The following is a 22,503-nucleotide window of genomic DNA, read 5'->3' as shown; positions in this document are numbered from 1 at the left end:
ACCAGATTCACTTCTACCAAGTAAATGTAATAGCACTCAAAGCTAGAAAGGAAATTCCTCAGAACTGAGGTAGTTTCTAAGTATCAGCACATTTTCCAATTCCTCGCAAGGCAACTTAGCTATTTACAATCCATTTTTTCCCACACATAAATTTATAACTTTTTCAATTTTATGGTTCCATGATTTATTTTCTAAAGAAAAATAATCTAGCCAGAATATCCGTAACTCTACTAACATCATGTTTTAATAAATAACTGGCTACTTCTAGTAAAATTAAGCCTCCAGGATTGTTTATACCAGCCAAGAATACTCCGTCTTTATAGCTTTGCAGAAATTTGGTGTGAAAATAAAGTTGAATATAACATTAACCCTGAGCTAACAAGTAATTAATGCTTCAATATAAAAATAGAAAATTATCCTTACAACACAAGGGTGGAATAGAGCAAACCCTCTCTCTCTGGATTGCTCTCCCAGCGGGATCCCGGCGTCCAGACAGACCTAAAGGCTACCTAAAGCAGGAGGAGACGTGCAGAATAATTTTGAGTCTTTCCAAAGACTTTGTTTTCCCTAAACTCTTTTAAAAATTATTTCATCTCTTTTCTTAAAAATATACATTTCTTTTATTAATGAGTTGCCATTCACCACAACACTGTTCCAACTGCAAAAGCACAGGTAGAGAGAGGAGGGTGTCTCGGGTAGTGCCAAAAAGCTACAGTCGCTGGGCATCGGCTCCCTGGAGACCAAATACACTGAAAAGGAGGCGTCTTCAGCCCTGCCAGCTCCTGCCTGCTCCTACTCCAATCTGCCTGCAACAGTGCCGCGGGGCGCTGCCCGCCTGCTCCTTCCCTTTTGCCGCCCATCGGAGAGGAAAGAAAACTCTTGCAAAAACAAACCCGACACCCCCCTGCCTCCCCTCCCACAAAGTATTCCTTAAAAACAACAACAACAAAAATTAAAAAATTAATCCAGCATTCATCTAACAAATTTGCAGACAAGACACATGTTGGCATTTGGATCTGTGAGACGACAAGTTGCTTCCAACTGAACAAGTTTAATGCCTTATTCCCACGGGGGATGTACGTCGGGAACTGACCTACAGGAGTTACAGCTAATTGCAAGGATCCCGGGGAACAAATGACAACTCTTCTTAGCGTCTGCAGAACTGGAATTCTCTGTAGTCTCTTCCAATTTAACCAAACCTCCTGTAAAGAAAGTACAACCTGCTCCTGGCATTAACGCCCTATGCAAACAGGGCACTTGGCACGCTGACCAGCTCTGCCTTCACCTTCTGTTTTACCGCATAATAAAGACAAATTACTTCCACTTCTTTCCAGATAAGGCAACTAACATAATGTGGATAAATGGGAAGTTAACTACATGAAACATGATTTCTGCTTGTTGGGCAATTATTTTTTTCCCCGTAAGATAACATGATAAATAAAACCTGCTTCTGTACAGATATTTCTCATTTCAGAAACACATACTTGTTACAGGCCAAGAGAAGACCCTGGTTTTTTTTTTTTGTTTTCGTAAGAAATATGGTAAAATAAAATAAAATAAAAAAAAAAGAAAAAAGTGATAAAGACAAAGGCAGAGCTAACTACAGGCTTGTATATACATTTTTGTTATCCACCTCTAACATGGATTCTTGGTGAACGGGACAGACTGGTAGTCCCCGTTCCTGTTATTCCCAGAATAGCAAGGGAAAAAAAAAAAAAAAAAATCAGTATCTTAAAACCAGTGGCAACATAGTAAAAACTGTACACTGTTGTCCATTAACTTAAAAAGCAAAGTCCCTAGATGGTATAAAAGTGAAAGCAGGTGCCTTCTAACTTTGATAATAAAAGTCTTTTTTTCTTCCCCCCCCCCCCCCCACGCTGCACAATTATCTCCATTGTCTTTGCATGGCCAAGAACAAAATGCTAAGGAGCGAGGCTGCTTGTGATAAACTGCTCCTGGTAGCGGCAGAAGTGTTCAGGTTCTTATCGCTCTTGTTGGAGTTCCCAGTGACTTCAGTGGCATTGAACTCGAACTCCGGGGAGCACTGCTGGAGCTCGCAGCCGCTGCCGCTCTCCTCCCCGCTGCTCTCCTCACCTGTGGGAGACAAACACACGTGCTGTCCTCCTCTGCCATCTGCAGCGCGAGGCTTCGCTTACAGAAGGCATCGGGGCGGGGGGGGGGGAAAGCAAGCGCATGGATGTTTCAACATTTATGAGACGTAAGCACGGGTCCCCTGGTTAATGCGACTTCTGCGTGCCGTTCATCACACCCCTCTGTGCTGGTGGATGAAAAGCTGGACATGAGCTGGACATGTGCACTTGCAGCCCAGAAAGCCAATCGCATCCTGGGCTGCATCAAAAGAAGCGTGGCCAGCAGGTCGAGGGAGGTGATTCTGCCCCTCTACTCCGCTCTGGCGAGACCCCACCTGGAGTGCTGTGTCCAGCTCTGGAGTTCTCAGCACAGGAAAGACATGGGCCTGTTGGAGCAGGTCCAGAGGAGGGCCACAAAAATGAACAGAGGGATGGAACACCTCTCCTATGAGGACAGGCTGAGAGAGTTGGGGTTGTTCAGCCTGGAGAAGAGAAGGCTCTGGGGAGACCTTATTGCGGCCTTTCAATACTTAAAGGGGGCTTATAAGAAAGATGGGGACAGACTTTTTAGTAGGGCTTGTAGCAATAGGACAAGGGGTAATGAATTTAAACCAAAAGAGGGTAGATTCAGACTAGATATAAAGAAGAAATTTTTTTACGATGAGGGTGGTGAAACACTGGAAGAGGTTGCCCAGAGAGGTGGTAGATGCCCCATCCCTGGAAACAGTCAAGGTCAGGTTGGACAGGGCTCTGAGCAACCTGATCTAGTTGAAGATGCCCCTGCTCAGATGTCCCCAGGGGGGTTGGACTAGCTAACCTTTAAAGGTCCCTTCCAACCCAAAACGTTCTATGGATTCTATGGGAACAACCCTCCTCACACAGCCTGTCGGAGATGCCGGTTCCCACCTTCTTTACTAACACGCTTACCCACAGCTGAAGCTTAACCAGCTCCCCCATGTTAGCATGAAATCCAATTAAAAAGGGAAAAAGAAAAAGCAAAAGGCAAACAACAGCAAACACACTTATGTCAATGAAGTCGACATCGTTCCCACTGTACGCATTCTTCAGCTTGTTGGTCATCACCCGCAGAGCCATGATTTGCCGGCGAATCACCATGTCTGGCTTGGTAATATCAACTTCCACCTCCGGGTTATTCACTTGACTTGCTAAGCCGTTTCCAGTCACCGCAAAGTCGTACCTGAAAAGAAACCATTCCTGCTGGTACCAGAGCTGCAGCTCAGCATGGTCCCTCACTGAAGGGTGACAGCATGGGAACTTGGCGATGCCTCCCCTGTTTCCAGCCTGGGTGATATTCTGAGCCCAACGTGATCTTCCCACGTGCTAACTCTCACGGAGCCCTTCTCCGGCTTCTTACCCCATCTCCCCTCCCTGCAAGCTGAGCAGCATGTGGAATTAAACACTGTTTTCATATATCCTGTGCCACAAAGGCAGACGAAAGACAATTTTCTCCCCAACTTGAAAAGAGAAGGAAGATCTGGGGTTTATAATAATAATGGCTTACAACAGCATAAATCAGCTCGCTGCAGGCAACAGAGCAAAACAAGCTGCTGAGATGCCCTGATGCCCAGTTAGATGACACTTTTGGGAAAACAACCTTTGGGGCCATAGTTATCCCAGAGAAACCTATAGTAACTGTTGGAGGCAAGAGTGTCATTCTGGCTTTGCATAATGCACCTTAACCATCAAGCTGGGGTATTAAATGTGTACTTCTCACCACGCAGACATGAGATGCAATTTCCCTAATAACCCCAGCAGGAGGAACATCTGTGATGTTGAAGATGAGATAACATAACCACATGCATCGAAGCAGAGAAGAGCCAAGCTGCTCAGCCTGAGGAGGTGTGCGTGCTCAGGTCTGAACACAAGGTACGGCCTCTTGGTTTAAAAGAGACTGAGCAACAAAACCCAACAGAATACGTCTCCTGAAACAGGTATTTAGAGTATCATTTTATAGAGCAGGGATATGACACTTTTTTCCCTCCTCCAATTACCTGACTTACAAGAAAAATCACTGTTTAACAGAAGAAAACACTACTTTTCTTAGTTATGATGCCAACATTAGTATCACAAGAGAGAGAAAAGCCTTTAGCACAACCCACTGATCCTGGAGATCAGGCAGTGAGATATAAGCATACATCTGAAGGGCATGCTCAAATCCTGTCCTGTATATGGGGGGGTGTATTGGGTTTGCGTGACAAGGTTTTGGTAGTAGGGGGGCTATAGAGGTGGCTTCCGTGACAAGATGCCAGAAGCTTCCCCTATGTTCAACAGGGCCAATGCCAGCCGGCTCCAAGACGGACCCGCCGCTGGCCAAGGCCGAGCCCATCAGCGACGGTGGTAGTGCCTCTGGGATAACAGATTTAAGAAGGGGAAAAAGTTACGGGGCAGTAGCAGTTGCAGCCAGAGAGAGAGGAGTGAGAATATGTGAGAGGAACAACTCTGCAGACACCAAGGTCAGGGAAGAAGGAGGGGGAGGAGGTGCTCCAGGCACCCCAGCAGAGATTCCCCTGCAGCCCGTGGGGAAGACCATGGTGAGGCAGGCTGTCCCCCTGCAGCCCATGGAGGTCCACGGGGGAGCAGATATCCACCTGCAGCCTGTGGAGGACCCCACGCCAGAGCAGGTGGATGTGCCCAAAGGGGGCTGTGACCCCGTGGGAAGCCCGCGCTGGGGCAGGCTCCTGGCAGGAGCTGTGGCCCCATGGAGAGAGGAGCCCAGGCTGGAGCAGGTTTGCTGGCAGGGCTTGTGACCCCGCGGGGGACCCACGCTGGAGCAGTCTGTTCCTGAAGGACTGCACCCCGTGGAAGGGACCCACGCTGGAGCAGTTCGTGAAGAACTGCAGCCCGTGGGAAGGACTCACGTTGGAGAAGTTCATGGAGGACTGTCTCCCGTGGGAGGGACCCCACGCTGGAGCAGGGGAAGAGTGTGAGGAGTCCTCCCCCTGAGGAGGAAGGAGTAGCAGAAACAACATGTGATGAACTGACCCAAACCCCCATTCCCCATCCCCCTGTGCCGCTGCAGGGGAGGAGGTAGAGAAAATCGGGTTAAGCCCGGGAAGAAGGGAGGGGTGGGAGGAAGGTGTTGTTAAGATTTGGTTTTATTTCTTATTATCCTACTCTGATTTGACTAGTAATAGATTAAACTGATTTTTTTCCCAAGTCAAGTCTACTTTGCCCATGATGGTAATTGGTGAGTGATCTCTCCCTGTCCTTATCTCGACCCACGAGCCTTTTGTTATATTTTCTCTCCCCTGTCCAGCTGAGGAGGGGAGCGATAGAGCGGCTTGGGTGGGCACCTGGCGTCCAGCCAGGGTCAACCCACCACAGAGGGTTTATTATTATTGGTGGTGGTGGTGGTTTTGTTATTATTTGTGATCAATATTATATGTTTCAAAGAAGTCAGAGAAAGACCAAAGTGTGGAAGACTACGGAACTTTTAGCTTATTGGAACCACAGAGAAAATAGTAACAGCAAAGCAAAATATCTTGAACAACCCACATAGGATGTCCAGCCTCCCCTCTGTCTCCTTGCCCAGTGCTGCCAAGTCTCCATCTCACCTCCTTACTAGTGCCGGCCCTCACACGCACTGGGGAAATCTGCTGTGAAAAGCCCTGTACGAGCTGCTGATAAATAAGACCTCAGGAGGGCAGAGCCATTTCTTGTCGCAGAGACCCAAACCATCGCCCTAGCCAAGCGAGGCAGAGCTTCAGGCATACACAAACCAGTGCAAAATCTATGTGGTATGGCTCAGTCCCGTGCTCCAAAAATATCAAGGGTAAAAACTGCTATTACTTTTTCTAAAAACTGCTGGAAAACCCTGAACAACTATTTTTTTTTTTTTTAAATGGAACATCTTGGATTTTGCTTACTTCCTCAGTAAGCAAACAGAAAAAAAGAAACTTCTATTTCCAAAATAAAAGTTAAACAGTTACATAAACCATACGACAGAAAACCTTTGGCTTATTCATGTGTTGGTAATTTCTTCCTTGCAAGAAAAAAAAGAAAAAAAAAGTTTTGTTACTATTTTTCCATAAAAAGCGTGCATGAAAACCACCGGCCCCCTCTTGCCACTGACCTCAGCAGCGGAGAAGAGGACCTTTCACCAGCCTCCATCTCCTCTGTCCTTGCTCAACAAGGAACCCAGCATAGCTCCTGGTAGAAACACCAACTGGGGGCACTGGGGCAACAGTGCTGTCAGACAACATGAGCATCCCCGCCCTGTGGCTGTGATACAGGATTTTGTACCAATCACCTCCCCAAACCCATGAGCAACCAGTAAGAGGTTTAAGTCCAAGGAGAGATGCCGTATTTGGGTATCTAGACTCAGCTCCCTCCTTTCAAACAAACCACCACGTAGAGCTTGGACAACCCTTTAGCTTTGCGTTCAAGGTCTCCCGTCTACAAAAAAACAAGGGGTAACAGCAGCAGCCTGTCTCGGGGGAGCTGGGGTCACTCCTGTAGGAGAAAAGGGCTCGGGGAGAGGGGCCGGCACACTGGGAAAGGCTGGGGCGAGAGGGAGAGAGTTAACCGGGGGCAGCAGCATTGCCAAACCTGCTCTTGGCGCTCCCGTTCCAGCACTCATTCTCATTGACAGTGCCTACAGACATCTTTTCATCGTTGCAAATGTTGCCAGGGAGAGATGACCAAAATTTTTTGGCTTGCTTCAGCTTCTCTTTCACATCAGTAACCTATTAAATAAAAGAAAAAAAGAAACACAGGACATAATCCAGAATACCAAACGCTCATTAAAAGTGAAGCTGGAAAGGTATTTTTTATCACAACAGACATGTAGAGTCCAGATCTTCAGGCTGTGTGTTTTGATGGTTGATTTACTTTTTTAACACAAAATTAAACATCGCTCCTCAAACACATATTACTCACAAGCCAAGCCTTTAAAACAGGCTCTTTTCTGACATAGAAGCGTTGAGGTAATTCACGTCTAGAGCCATGGGCAGATTACACCCCTCAGAGAGTTTAAGACAGCCAAGGAATATTAAGAAACCCTATAAATTACAAATGGAAAATTATACGCTGTGGTACACGGGTGCAAAGCGCCTGCGCAGCACCGGCAGGACCAGGCACTCACCAGTCGGTCCAAGCTCGTGCCAGCGGCTGTAGTCGGCCGCTCCTCTGGGTTGTAGGGTCTGAAACGAGCGCTGAAACCGCTTTCAGAGACAGAGCGAGCGGTCCGGCCCTGGGCAAGCATTTTTGGCTGGCCGCATCCCTGGAAAACCTACACGAGAGAAGGAGAGAGTTTTATGAAATGGGAGGTCACAAGAGCCTCCCTTCTCCAGGCTCCAACCCAGCCCCTGCCCAAAATAATACATCAGCTTTATATATACTTGAAAGGGCATTAAAGGAAAAACATATTGACGAGAATATGGAAATAAAACACATTGGATAAATAAAGTCCAAGCGTCCTCTTGGCCCACTTACCTTCTGAGACACCTGCATGCTGTTCTCCTGCATGTTCATGATCGCATCTGAAATTTTCACATCAATGGGGTCCATGACTGACTCGATGTTGAAGGGACCCTCCAGCCTCTCTGCTACCAGCAGCATCGAATCTAACACAAAGAGAGAAACGAAGGCTTTTAATGGAGGAGCTTCAAGAATAACAGGTAACAAGAGTAACAGACTGAGCACACAGACATTAACCACTGCAATGTTGTTTCTGACCAGCACACATCTCCAGGAAACATTTTGCTCCGTTCCCAGAGCCTACAACTTCACCAGGCACTTACAGGCTGCCAGCTCCAAGCCATGGGTTCATATACATCAAAAGCCATGTTAAACGAGGGAGAGCCATTGCAGCCTGCCAACCGGCAGCCTGTAATCACCTCCTCCCATTAGAACAAGCATTACTAACACCCTCCTCTCCATGTTCGTTTATTAAAGGTTGCCTTGTGTCATTTGTTTTTCAAGATTGCTTTCAAAGCCACTGGCTTCCTCATGCCAGTCCCGAACATAAGACACCAAAACGAAAGGGCCCAAGATGATCATTGCTACCACCTCTCCCTTACAGAAAGCTACAGGCTTTGCTGTGCCTAGGGAAGCCAAGGGATTGCACCTTCTGGCATTACATGGACAATGTCCATGAGGGAGACTGCATGAGACCAGGGTAAACGCTGTGCACTAATGATATATTTGGCACATCTCTAGGCAAGGGGAGATGGAGAAGTCCCTCGGCCAACACCGGGTCACTCCTCCTGTGCTGACATGCACGTCCTCATCAAATACATCATTAAACATAGCAGCTACTGAACATCCACTACTTCCTCTGGAAAATTATTATTGGCATTAAGCCTTTCCCCCTGCATTGCATTTAAGCCCTCGCTCTGGTTCTTCCCTAGAAGGTGCCTCCAGGTACACGCCTGGTGCTAAGCACTCGTCTCTTCTCGCCCATCGCAACCTGTACTTAACGTTAGTTTTCTCTGTGGTCCCTCAATCCCAAAGCACCCTGTTTGCTGGACTCCCCTCCTGCGTCACTTCATGATGCTCTGCCACAAACTCATCATTTTCCAGTTGCATTTAATTCTTCAGTTTTTCCTAGCCTGCGTGACGTGGGAGGCCAGGGCACAACGGCCCCTCTGGCCCCAAGGAAACCCTCTCCCGAAGAGCTCCTCCCCACTCCCAAGGATACGCCTGTTCCCTTCCATTAAGGAGAAATGAGCGTTTCACAGTCAGTCTATTAATTTCTCCTGAAAAGTGTTTCTCATGACATTCATCCTCCTCCTAAGCGCAGAAGGTACTTTCAACAAGCAGAAAACTTCTGTGAGCTCCGGCTACATGGTAAAGCCCTATAAAGACATTCCACATACTGAACAATTTAGTAATAGCTCTGCCTTAGTGCCCAAGTCATGTTAAACTACACTAAAAAAACCACAAACTGATGACAAATATACAATTAAGCTACTTGTGTATTTAAATAATAAATAATAATAACAACAACAATAAATCCAACACCAAAACCCCCACATGCACTGCAGATGCCTTCCTAGCCTGTAAATCCACTTTTTAAAGACAACTCAATATTCTAAAGATTTGCTGGGTGTTAGTTAAAGGTCTATCAGTCGATCAACCCGTCCTAAAAACCACGTTAGTCAGGACTCGCGCAACTCCGCCAAGGTGCTGGTGTTTAGTGAGTGAACCCCGCGAGGAGCTGGAGTCCCCAGGAAAGCCCCTCGCCCTGCAGGCACACACCACCAGCACCGATGATGGAGCTGCTGCAGGGCATGGCTGGAATTTAGCCGTCAGGGACTACAAACAGGTCTGAACTAAACGCATTTTAAAAAAAAAAAAAAAAAGAAAAAGAAAAAGAAAAAAGAAAAAAAGAAGGTAATAACAAATGAAACAAAGAGTCTTAGACTGTATTGTGGTGGGCTCCAATAAATTGATGCTTCAAATCTCTGAGTAATGACTGCTAGCATGAATATACCATTGTGCCTGAGGGGAGAAAAATGCTTTTGATGTGCTACCAAATGGAGACTTTTGTAAACAAGTGGAGCACAACTTAAATGTGTTCATCATTGTCAAAGCTTTTGGGGTTTTTCACGCACATAAAGAACATCCCGGCGCAGTTTGCAGGAAGTCGCTCATTTCAAATAAAAATATTATGAATAGATAGATAATAAAACACACAAAATGCATAGGTTTAAAAAAAAAAAAAAAAAAGAAAAATCATTCCATCACTTAATTCTCCGAGTGGCCAGGAAAGGCCGCAGATCAATAAAGTGTTTGTGAAAGACTGAAAGGAAACATAAACCCCAATTCTTCTGGCTGTTTGGCGTCTTTGTAAACTTTGAGCCGGGCAGGCCATCCACAAGACCATGGGAATGTAGAGCGAATTGGGTCCTTTGTTAGCGGGGGTGCCATGGCGTTACATGTATCACAGCCCAGGAATGCAGCCTCTGCTTTGACTGCCGATAGAGAAAATGCATTCAGCCTCCAGCAGAGCTGCCAAAGCTGGCGAGAAAAGATAAGGAAAGTAATAATTGCCCTTGGAGAATATATTCAACTGGAGCTCTTCAGGAGCTGGGATTGATACTGGCAAGGAGCGCTAAATGAAATAAACTTTTATCGAAAAGGGGGGGAAAAAAAGGGGGGGACACACACACTCTACTTCATCCACAGTTTTGATTTTGGGGGCATCCTGCAAACTTTTACCTCCCACCAGGAGCTGGCTGGTGTCCCCACCAGCAGTCGTGGCGAGCAGCGATTCCCTCTGGCAGCCACGTTTGACATTAATAAGGCTGGCTGGGGTTCAGGATAACGCTAGCACCACTGCATGTTGAGAGGGGAGGCACGCTGCACTAACATCAGAAATGAAGCTTCAGTACAACTCATCTCCCAAAAAGATTTTCCATCATTGGGAGAGAGGAGCTGACTATAAATATCAATTACTTTGCCCTAGTTCTGGTGCAAAATAATTGGTATTTATAAGCTACGGTGAGGTGGCTCAGATCTCCTTCACAAAAAAAAGTCTGGCAGAGTGAAAAATGTACCCTGGCCATTTATTACAAACACAGAGCATGACAAAGACTGTCTCTCCTCCCTGTGACGGGGAGATAGAAGTGCATTTGGGGGGGGGAAAACACCCAACGCACACCATATAGCGCCATCCCTTAAAGACCCTTTTCCTCCTGCATACATTTGTCCTTGCTACTGGCATTGAGACAATCCTTGGCGACAAAGCACCTCGCTCTCATGAAGGAAAGCAATTCTTTCGCATTGTGCCACCAATAATCAGAAACCCACATCTTCAGCCTCACTGTCTGACTTGAAGAACAAAAGGCAGTTTTCAGTCTTAACCCCAAGATCTGATTTAAAAGGGGAGGGAAGGAGGGGGAAGACCTTGACCATTCATTAACAACAATCTTTTTTTTTTTTTCCTTAAAAGGGGAAAAAAATTCTTTGCACACAAAGTAGTACTCCAGATATGTATATGGAGCCTGAATTTGACATCTTTGAGCAGAGTAAACCTTGGGGGGGGGGAGGCAGCGGGGGAAATCATGAAAAGCCACTGCAGATTAACACTGTTCATTCAGGAAAGCTCCAACCCCCGCAATGGCTTGTTTGAAACAAAGTATACCCCTGTCTAATTGGTGTACAATTGTGTCAGGAATAGAGGGCGAAAAAATTTAAAGATAGTTAAATGGGAGAAAAGAGTACAATTCGGTCATTATTGCATACGCCGCAACTTTAAATGGTACTTTGCAGAAGTAAGGAAGTATAAAGTCTTGTTTCAAAAAAACCTATAAACTTTACATTCCAGTTTGGAAAAGCTTTACATAAGTGACTTGCGTATAGACCCACTAACACATGCGCATGCATGTTTTATATGCACATGCACCCAAATTCATATATACTTGCAGCATTTGTTGCAAGTTCTCCCATTTAACTCTCTTTAAATTATTTTGCTAGGTTCAAAATCTGGTTTTGACAGGTCATAAATCATTGCCATAACTCAGTACTTAAACCCACAATGCAAAATAGCATCAAGCCCATGCAGGTGGGGTTTTTTTGTTGTTGTGGGGTGGTTTGGGGGGGATTTTTATTTATTTATTTATTTAAACCTTTAAACACACACACACACAGGATATTTGTGACATATGCCCTGCCCCAAACACCAGATCTATTTTATTTAAGTTGCCTCAAGTGGCAAATTGAGATAGAAACCAAAATCTGGAACATAACCAGCACCTGTTCAGTTATTAAACTGTCTAAAGAAAGCACAGCTGAAGTTTTCAGTATCCGTACTCCACTAAGAATCAACCCAGAGTGCAAGAACCAAGCAAACACTGCCAATAAATGTAACAAAGCTTAATACCATACTTAAGTAATGAGTGGGCAAGAAGCCCCTTGGGGAGGAAGCACTGCAAGAAGAAAGCTTTGCTTCCAACCTGGAATCACATTTATTTATTTTGTCTTGTTTAATAATCCTAATTATTGTATGCAGTCCCTGATCAGTCTCGTGTGACAGGGCTTGCTGGCTTCCCCTGAGGTTGGTTTTTAGCTGCATACCACCTACAGCAATTAGCTGCTTGTGCTTTTGTCTGTTTTCTGGCATTATGCCCTTCCCTTTCATGGGATTCCTCTTTTCTACTTGGACTAGATGTTTGCAAGTCTCCTGGCTTTGAGCTATTTCAGCAACAATTGTAGCTGAAATACTTAATATTCTCATGAGAAAGATGGCTGGGAGGAATGGGAGGGGGGTGTCAGCCTCCCAGAGAATGACTTGGAAACCCAATTTAGTGTCACATTTAACTCCCCATATAGAATACACAGGCAAAAAAACCACCTTCTGAAAATAATACCCTGCACACATCCACTTGGCACGGGCAGCTAAGTGAAAAGCCAGTGCACAAAACACAGGAAAACAAATTCTAAGATTTAAATCTAGCCTGAAATGCCAATTATCAGCAATTTCCCTTTTTTTATCTTGCAGCTTAATGAAAGGGAAATCTTTACTTTCTAACAGTCTTTTTTTTTCCACGAGTGGGATGGGAAGAGTACCACAGCCTTGTCAGTAGCGGCAGATACTTTACATGTGCACTTCATCACACATTAACTGGAGTGAAGCGACTGCTCCCAAAGGATGCTCGTTCACAGATAAATCAAGGCTCCTGGAAAAGGAGCACAAATGAAAACACTAAACATTATCTATTGCCTGTGCCCCCAAAACATGATGCATTGCCAATTCTGCTGAGCCTTGACCCAAGGCAGAACTTAACATTTCAGTCTAAATTTCACGTATCGAATAATACTGTTTATAAGCACGGAAGAGAAATAACAAACAGGAGCAAGAGGATGGCAAAAGCACTCGCACAGCGTCATGTAAGGCCCATCGACATTTCAAAAGGATGGTGGCTGAGTGCCTAATGAGCTGTTTAAAAACAGATTCAGACACATGTCCCATTCAATTTTTTAATGTAAAATACAGGCCTACGGCTTTTCCCAAAGCTCACCGCAGCTGGCAGGGAGACTCCCAGGCTGCTGAGCAAGAAAACTGGCTTCAAGAAGGACAGCTGTATGGCAATAACAATGTATAAGGAGTACTACGGAAAAAACAGCTTACACACACGCTTGGTCCAGCAAGAAGAGACACTCCAAGCCTATAAGCACATGGCAGCTCCATCCTCCTAAAGCTTGCTGCAACAGAGGTCACTGGCACAACAAAAGTCTCATTTATTTAAAAATTAACATGAACAGCAAAAGGTGTGCTGTATAAAGAGGTGTGGAAGGAAAAGATACCCATCACAGATGCCTAAAAAACCTGCTATAGCTCAGCACAGCCACTCACAAAAGCCATTCAGGTGAGGGACACAGTATCAGCATATACTCACACGCAGTTTTAAGCCATGTTGCCTTACCCATAAAGATATTCCACTCAGCATCCAAGTCCCCTTGGTTGGCCAAGCAGCCTCTCATGACGTTAAAGCAGTAGTTGTAACAGGGCTTCACCGATATCAGACCTCGGCAGTACGGGCAGTACATCATTTTCAGCAGCGCTCGTGTACCCTGCGGCGTGGGGTTCACCTTTAAAAGAGAAAAAGGGGAAAGGAGAAGAAAATTAGCCCTCGGTCACTAAAGCAAAAAACCCCACACATTTATCCCAGGGTGGGTGGGAACAGAGCTGTGCAGAGGAGATGCAATGGGGTCAGCCACCGCCATCTAGTCAGAGCTCCCCACTTACGTGGTCTACGGATCTGGGGAGTAGATGAAGGGGTTTGGCTCACCTCCTTGGGTGTACCTGCCACTCCAGGGGGCACGGACAGTCCCCATCTCTGCAAAACATTATCTGCACTGCAATACACTTTGTATATTGTGGGACCCCTCCCTGGGCTGCAAGGACAGACACCCCGAGGGGACACGCAGCACTCGAGCTCAGGGAAGGCGGTAAAAAGTGACCAAGCCAAAAGGCGTAATGCAAGGCTGCACTATCCAAGCCCTGCTGCAAATACACGCTGAAGAAGACGATGCTGGGATTTCTTGGGAAAAAGCAGCCGAAATGGGATGCCTGCCGCTATCCCCACACCAAACCTGCCAAGAGCGTGCCTGTCTTCTCTGCGGCACGGCTCTTCCCAGACAATCGCCCAGCAGGGCTCTCCGGCAGAGAGACCGGCTCCTTTATCTTACATTCAACTCCTGCAACACAGCATTTACATGACAGATACCCAGGTTCATTTATACTCAGCACTCATCACACTAAATAATGCCGTTCCCCACACCCGAAGGAGGCGGCAGCTACAGCCCCGCAGCTGAGGACAAGCCGGGAGGACCCTCAAAGCCGATGTGCAACTGCTGGGCGTGCAAGCGGAGCTATCTGCAGCAGGCACGTCACCCCCTGAGCCCTCGACAGGGCTATTTTCCAAAGTGACTCATGGTCATTCATGTTTGATTCACTCCCTGGCCCAGCTTCAAAACATTCATTGAAACCATTTCCACCCAGCCGGTCTGAGGAGCATTAGCTCCAGCACCACGTACTAGTGCCGACCACGTGGTGGGTCCGTCTAAAGCACTGAACAGAGAAGCTCTCTCAAGAGCAAGTTTAAGTGTTAATTAGCCACACATGAAAACAGAAAATTAAGATGCGATCAGAGATACACTGACAAAATAGAAGCGGTCTCTGGTGTTTTAAGCAACGCACTTGAGACTTCTTGTAAGGCGTTTATGGAGAGCGCTCTAAATAGGTTATGATCCAAGATCATGCTGAAGGAGACGACATACATACAACCCTGAGGAAGAGAGAAGTCATTCAATACAAATGGCTGGAGATGTGGATGGCCTCCACATCTCATCTGCTGGAGGTCTGGAAACCAACTTCACGGCAGAGAGGATGACAGGACTGGATGGAGATGAATGTGCGCAAGGAAGACCTGTACCACACGTTCGCTGAGGATCTTACTACTGCAAAGCCCATCTCAGCACGAGGGCTATGGAGAAACTGAACATGATCTTCTGGTGCAAAAACTAGCTGGCAGCACATGAAACTAGAAGGCAACAGATTTTAACAAAAACAAAACAGAAAACAAAAATCCCACTACATAATCAGGCTGGCTTTGCTAATAACATTAGCAGATTTTTAAACCCTCTTTTCTTATGAAAAGAGATGACAGATAAAAATCCGTTGTGTTTCTACAACTCCAGAAAGACCATGGTTTCTCTTCAGTAGGCAAGGAAACTGGTTAGAAAGACAGAAGGTCAATTTTCTGCAGCTGATGGAGCAGAGTGCTGGATTTTGGCTGGCCAGCAATGTTCATTCAGACATCACTTTACCCCTCTTTTGTCCGCAAACAGCCTGTTTGGCTGAGCAAAAGGAGACTTAATGTAGAAAGCTGTTTGCGGTGGGGGGGGAATCTGATTCAGACACTTCAGAGCATATACATACATATATATATATATATATATATTTGGAAGGCGCAGCAGGAGCAGGAGCCCCAGCAGCAAGCTCCCTATTGGGGCAGCATGGCTTTAAAGCAGAGCTAGTTCAAACACTGGGAAGAGCTCAAGCAACAGAAACCAGCTAAATCAGATGATTTATAGTTGGAAAACTGAAAACAGACAAATGTAAAGGTATCATCTGCCATCCAGATGGTGCTGTCCTTGCGTAACAAAAAAGTTGCAGGGGGGAATAGGGAACTAAATAACATCTCGCACTCAGAGACGGAGCTCTGAAGGATGCCCCAGTTTAGTAGTTCAGTCGTTTCTCTGATAAAAATCCCTTCCTATCTCACTTGGTGGTAGGTGCCAGGACCTCCACACCTAGTCCTGAGGCTTATCAGCAGATCCCAGCCATCCTAGCACTGCTGGCCCTCAAAGCAGCGCTCTGTATCTTCTTCAGGAAGAAAATTAGGAAAATGTTGATAGCACCAGCCAGGTGCTAGAGCAGTTTGAAGCAGGACAAGGAGCAGGAGACTTCCCCAACCTTATCATGGAAAGCAGCAGCTTTATGAAAGGGATTGCACGGCAGCATGTTGCAAAAAATCACCCGCACAGCAGTGACCCAGGAGGCGCCTTCCCATCTTAGGTTCCCAGCTTGACCCACGAGCGCCGAGCGGCTGCAATCCTGCAGCATCCCCCCGCTTTGATATTTCATAGGGGTTGATCTTTATGAATCCCAGCAGATGCAGGGGAAGCTGAAGCCGCTTTCTCGCGTTCCACAGCAGATGACATGGGATGGTCACTTGGATTAGGTCCTTTGAACAAAGACCCAGGATGATTTTAAAAGCAAACAGGGTTTTGCTTCCTTCTCCACATAGGTTTGCGGCTCTGAGCCCTACACAGAGCTGAGCAGAGGGTGATGGCAAAGAGGGCAATGAAAAGACAAACCCCAGCCTGCAGTGACTGCCGAACCGAGCCCTAACTAGTGATGGACGTAACCCACAGGGCAGCTGTTTAGTTTGCAATACAGTTGCAGGTGAAGAGGAAGACAGAGGGGAAATTCATCAGTTCAGATCTGGCATTTTATGGCGTCAGAAAGCAACAGGAAGGCACAAGCAGAGATCACCTCTAAGAGAGAGTTTCAGGGAAGATTATGAGCAATTACACCTTGTTACAGCAGTGATAAATGCTTAACTGTTGCGTATCGCTGCAACGAGAACCTTAAGCCCTGGCAAGGGGCCCGTACCCGGTCCAGACCAGCTCTGGATCTGTCAGTGGGATGTGCCATATGTTGCACTGGCAATTCTTCACAAGCTTTTAATGTTCGGTCTGCCACGCCAGGTGCAAGCTCTTAAAACACCATTGTATGTAACAGTAAACCCAGATATGCTTTGTTCTGGGGTTGTGTTTATCTTGGAAAGCAACTCAAGTTCATTCAAACTCTACTCTAGAATGACCCTCAAAACCAAATAATCTCCTTTCTAATAAAGCAGAGTCCCAAAGAAAGCTTTATTTGCTGAAGAGGATTTACTCTGGTAGATGTGAGCCCAAGTAGTAGTATGCTGTAGTGCACATACCCTGTAAAAGCTTCTAATAGAAGTAAATGCACTCCAACCCCCTCCTTTTATCTTGTGAAATTTATTTCCTTTCCGTGGCGTTCCACGCCGCTGCAGCAATCCATCACCCTGCGGTTTCATCATGTAAATTACAATTTGTCCATATCTATACGCTTTGTCAAATGTGAAGATTAAAAGCTGCTAACAGATGTGTTTTGGCACCAATCTTCACATTCATATCGAACGTGCTCCTCAAAAATACAGATTTGCATACAATCCACAAAAATTAAGTGAAAAGCAAACAATTCTGGGCTTAATTCAAACGTTTCATATCATATTTGTTGAGATACCCCCCCAACTTACATTGACTGGTGAAGGTACAATCATGTTCTTGTAAAAATGACATGCTCTTGGTATACTAAAATCTGGTTTTTGTTGGTACCTTGTCAAACCTATCCCATTTCAGAGTCTCACATAAGGGAAACAGTTTGCCTTACATCCTTAGCCTTTTCCAACTCATTGGCAATTGCATCCGGATGCATACATCTGGTAGAAACTTCACCATTAAAGTACACACCTATCAAGTGAAATGCCTTGTTAACAGCCTGCCACAAAGCCACCAAAATTCAAGATAAACCAATCTGTGCAAGCAGACAAAGTTCAGAGAAGCAACCAGTTTCTTTTTCCCCTTCTTCCCAAGGCAAGGAATAGCTCAGGAAGGATGACAGAGCTCCAACCATGGATGGTCCTGCAGGGAGCTCCCACCAGCTGCCAGAGCCACATTTTATTCTCTTGCTCTACCCTCAAGTTAACATTAAGAATGTTAATAACAACATTTAAAATCCTGTCAGCTTTAATAACTATTTATAATAACACTGATAACTCAGGCTTTCTTATTTTCCAAGCTTGCACAACAACAGCGTTGCCATGCCAGCAGCACAGCCACCAGAAAACATAAAAATCCAACAATTTGAAAATAAATGCAGTGAAATTACTTTCGATTTATACTGTGTTTTCTTTGCAAAAAAACTGAATTAGGGCAATACTGGATAAAGACTGAAGGAGTAACCTCTCAGTGACACGGAAAGATGATTTCATGACTTCAAAAACTAACTCCAAAGCTGACTGAAGGACTGTGGGATGCTCCAGGTGAGCAGCCAATTTAGACAAGTGAAGTGTCATCGATTTTTGGGACCAACACAACCTTACTTACATCATTTTTTCCCTCCCTCAGTGTTGTGCAAAAGCGTCATCCTGACATATGCTGGTCCAGACTTTCAGCTCACTGTGAAGCAGAAGATCACTCAGGCGGCTCTTGGTTTGCTTCTCCAGCCCAAATATTCCAATGAAAGTGTTTTGGAATTAACTATGCATTTAACCAATTTTGCTGGCCCGGTGCTAGCACATGAATAATTTAGAAAGCATCTAGTTCAACCACAGATTTGGGCCTCCAAGGTCTTGCACAAGGGAGCACATTTAGGAGTGATATTTGGGAATTGCGTGGCTCTGTGCCTTGACATTCGCTACCCATGGCGATGTCTGCTGCAGCCTTATCTTGTGTGAGGAAAAGTTCAAGAGTATATTTATGCTCGATTCCCTACTTATAGCTTGCTTCCGCCCCCCACCCCCAGATGTGACACTGTCAGAGAGGAACAGCAGAGCTCCTGAGTATCACACCGCTGGTCACTCGACCTGCTCAGGCTTAACATTAACGTGTCAAAAGGGGTGCACCATGTGCTTGCCTTCCCTGCCAGCACCCCCAGCCCACACGGGGCAGAGGGGACCCCAGGGTGCCAAGCGGACGCCTCTTCAACCGAACACTTACGGAGCGACGCCAGGGTCAGCATCTCCTGCTTTTGACGTCCTCAGGACCAACACGCCTTTCAAACAAAGCTTGTTCTCCAAAGCACCTGCCTCTCCCCGACCCAGAGACACAGCAGATAATTAGGAGCATTCTGTTTGCTTTAACGAGCAAAACAGCAAGAACATTTATCTTGGCAGCTACACCCAAAAACTTCCTTAGTTATCCCTCACATTGTTTTCAAAATTAGCAGCAGAACCACACAGTGTAGGGGGAGGCAAAGAAAGAAAAAGAAAGAAAAAAAACCCCACTGGACTGAAACGCTCCTGCATGATGCCATCAGCTCCAAACCCGCAGCCACATCCACGCGCGCTCTCAGCCCATTAAATCCACGATGATTGCTGCTCGAGCATGCTTTGAAGGCCATGCCTAGCGCAGACCTTCAGATGGCTGGAACTGAGGCAGATGCAGCCAAATTCTTGGCGGGTCTTCTCAGCGTCATCTTTGATGTGGAGAAGTGCTTGGTATTGTTTTCTGCATTGATGTTTGCCCTTGGCACGTGGAAGGCAATGTCCTTGTGTGTGGCAGCCCCTTGGTCTGGCCCCACAGCTTGCAACTTGCTGCCTGCACAGCACTGCTTCTTGAGAGGTCCCTCTGCAATACTAGAAGGGTTCCTTGGCTCTTCTGGCTGGTTCTCAGTTGCCCATGAAGCAGCAGCAGCATCATCTGCCCCCCGTCTCCTTTCAATGCATGCAAGCAACACATTTCATTTCTGTCACTTCCCTGGGAGGGTTTGCTCTTGCCCAAAGGCCGCCCAGCTTCATTGGATATAGGAACATGAACTTCTTTCTGAACAAGGATTAAGGTCACATTCCCCTTAAGTCAAACCAAGGGCAAAGACTGCACAAATGGAGATTGGACCTTTGCTCTCTGACTAAACTTTTAGATCCTCAAATGGTAATTACAAGGGGCACAATATTTACTGAAATAGGAACTCAGTGCCCTAATATTTTTGATGATGCAGGCCTTAATTCTTATTCATTCAGTGTTTTATTATTTTTATCACCGCTTCTCCTAAGCTAATGTCTGGTCCACATTCAGCATCCATGCTGAAAAGGGCAGGAGCCATGGTTCAGGAGATGCAGCTGGAGGTAAGGGAGCTCATGCAGGCCAGCGGTAGGTTAGTTTATGCAGGTTCAGCACATCACGTTGTGCTTGATGGATGCCTCATTAGAGATGAGGCAGCTCAGAGCAAAGGGGCTTAAAAAGCCACCAGGCTTTTGCTCCAGCTTTGGAGCAGCTGTGGGAAAGCAATCATCTGCTCCGTCCGCAATTCTCTTCCATAAACAGTTTGAAGAAAATTCCCTCCTTGGCTGCTATCATCACACTTCATTAGGGAAGAAATGCCGATACCAAGGAAGCTGAGCCTCCTTCACCCACCGCGAACATCTCCAGCAGCTTCCGCTTGGCTTTTAATGTCTCTTGAGGACAGCAGATGACGAGGTAGGGGTATTAGGAATACATATGAAGCTGTACATTATTTCATACGGCTCATATCTGTGCTTCCAACTTAAACACCATTTCTTGCATACGACTGAAGCTGCTGCCTGTCCTGGACAAAACAGACAGGCTTCCCAAGGACAGGCTGGAAGCCCCTTTCCAACAGCCCAGCTGCTTTGCTGGCAACTGCACCTCGTGTGGGTTTCAGCACGCAAGTGCTTGTCGGGAAGGTGATCTGGGAGCCTCCAGAGCTCCCAGCAGTTCCTCAAACAATCGGACCCAAGGGCAAGAGGGAAAAGTGGTAAAAGAACCCCAAAACAACAGTTCATCAACGTAAATCTCCTGGGGGGCTGCAGAAAACTCTCACCACCACTGCAACTGCAGGAGGTCCCATCCGCAGATCCCCATCTGCAGCTCTGCAGAGAGACAGTGACGCAAACGCAGGGATTTGATGTCGCATGGCTGCATGCTTTGTCCTTCACGCCCCTCTGCTGCTGACCTCCAGCCAGACCTCCCCTCCCAGCCCTTGGGTCAAGGCTCCTCTCAACCCCAACAAAACGCTGTCAGGGGGCTCAGTCCTTGACTTCACCTTCTTCTCCCCCCATGATGGGGACCTCCATCCCATACCTGTCGCTGACCTGCACTCAACAAGCCCCTGGGCACTTTGCCCTCAAAGGTGTCATGACCCTCAACCGGGCTGCAGATTTAATTGCATGTAACTAATTAAGGGAACATCTCTGCAGCTTGAGAACCGCCCAGTTGTAGGTTCTCACTCGTTTTGGTCACTCTGGGCTCTGGCTTGGATTTGCTCCTTTTTTCCACCCCTGGCTGGGGCAGGAAATGTCACTGCTGGCAGCAATTTAACCCGGCTGATTTTAGTGCTTGTCGAGGGCTAAGTAGCAAGCGAGCGATTAGGGGATGGGCAGATTTCCGTCTCCCGAAGGCGGGGGCAGGAAGGTCAGAGAGAAAGCACCAGGCGTCAGCAGATGACAGAGGGAAGCGCTGGAGGCCCCCAGCCCCTCACAGCCCACCTCAGACGCAGGACACATCTCTAGCAGGCAGAAATGGCATCCTGGGTTTTCTTCTCGGATCTGCTGTTCAGGATGGATCTGGAGAATTTTGTACTTTTTGGGTCCAAAGGAGGGAATTTGAGGGGTGAACTTGAGTATCAAAACTGGTTTTTAGACACAGTTTGAAAAAAGTCTGTGCTTTCTCTCTGTTGTGTGTTTGGGCAGCAGCACACGGCTTCTGATCCATCCAATGCCAAATTAAAAGTTATTTTCTAGCATTCTGGCTCAGAAATCAAGCATACTTGCAGCTTTTCAATATCCTCTCTTCTTTTCCCCCTTTACTCCCAAACTCACGCAAGAACAATACCTTTCTGAATGCATCTCCCTAGTGAAGATGTAAAAATATATAGGATCATTAAAAAGCCATCAAGGCCATTCTACTGTAAACTGCTCTTTGCTTCTCCTGATAGCACCCCAGGAACGTAAAAAGCAGCTGGGTCTTGCAGTAGTTTGTATTTCTTCTCCTGAGGATTTTCAATTAAGCATTTTTAACTTGCTTGTTACAAAACGCATTAGAAGTAAAACTATTTTGCATTACTTTGGACATTTTTTCATAAAGAAGAATAGAAGATTTATCCCTCAAGTTAAACCCTGGTATAAGCAGTCATCCCACTACAACTCCTGAGTAAAAATAATAAGGAAGCAAAGTCAGAGTCATTATATAGAGCTCAGCAAAGCCGGGCTAATCTATATGTAATGTGGGAAGCCCCAAAACACAACCGCAAAGCAGCGGGCATAAAAACCTCAGCTTTTAAACTCAGGTATAGCATTTCCCATTGTGTCTTGCAGAAACGTGGTGTTAGATTTCCACTGAACAAGATTAAAACACTATAGAAAAGATTATTATTCCTTCTACTGCTGCAACTAAAGCTTAGGTATTCAGCAGCAGGGACTTTTGCTACTGCTTGGAAAAGTCAATCTCTTTCAGAATTTCCACTGCAACTTGTGAAAGTGAAGGGAAAAGTGCAGTAACTGTGATCGTCCACGGCGCATGAGCTATTTTTGCAGCTGAGTGGGTCTCTGGGTAACCTTCCACACTCGAGCAATTAATCCTAGGGTTGAAGGCAACTCTACACTCAAGGATC

The 22,503-nt window shown here is 46.2% G+C and overlaps 1 protein-coding gene across 1 annotated transcript in view; it reads right to left on the bottom strand.

The window, feature by feature from the left end:
* Positions 1–1,875: 1,875 nt before the first annotated feature.
* Positions 1,876–22,503, bottom strand: part of GPC4 (glypican 4) — a 68,738-nt gene continuing 48,110 nt past the window's right edge. Inside the window, exons 4-9 of the mRNA XM_050901496.1 lie at positions 13,481–13,646; positions 7,545–7,675; positions 7,195–7,341; positions 6,660–6,796; positions 3,113–3,288; positions 1,876–2,094 (exon numbers count right to left, since the gene is read on the bottom strand). Of these exons, the coding sequence (XP_050757453.1) occupies positions 1,886–2,094; positions 3,113–3,288; positions 6,660–6,796; positions 7,195–7,341; positions 7,545–7,675; positions 13,481–13,646 (966 nt within the window). The 3' untranslated portion in view covers positions 1,876–1,885. The remainder of the gene's footprint in view (positions 2,095–3,112; positions 3,289–6,659; positions 6,797–7,194; positions 7,342–7,544; positions 7,676–13,480; positions 13,647–22,503) is intronic.

This window comes from Gymnogyps californianus, chromosome 9 (genome assembly GCF_018139145.2).
Source record: "Gymnogyps californianus isolate 813 chromosome 9, ASM1813914v2, whole genome shotgun sequence".
In the NCBI taxonomy this organism is placed as follows: Eukaryota; Metazoa; Chordata; class Aves; order Accipitriformes; family Cathartidae; genus Gymnogyps; species Gymnogyps californianus.
Note: the sequence above shows the minus strand (reverse complement) of the source record. Positions and strands in the feature narration are given on the sequence as shown.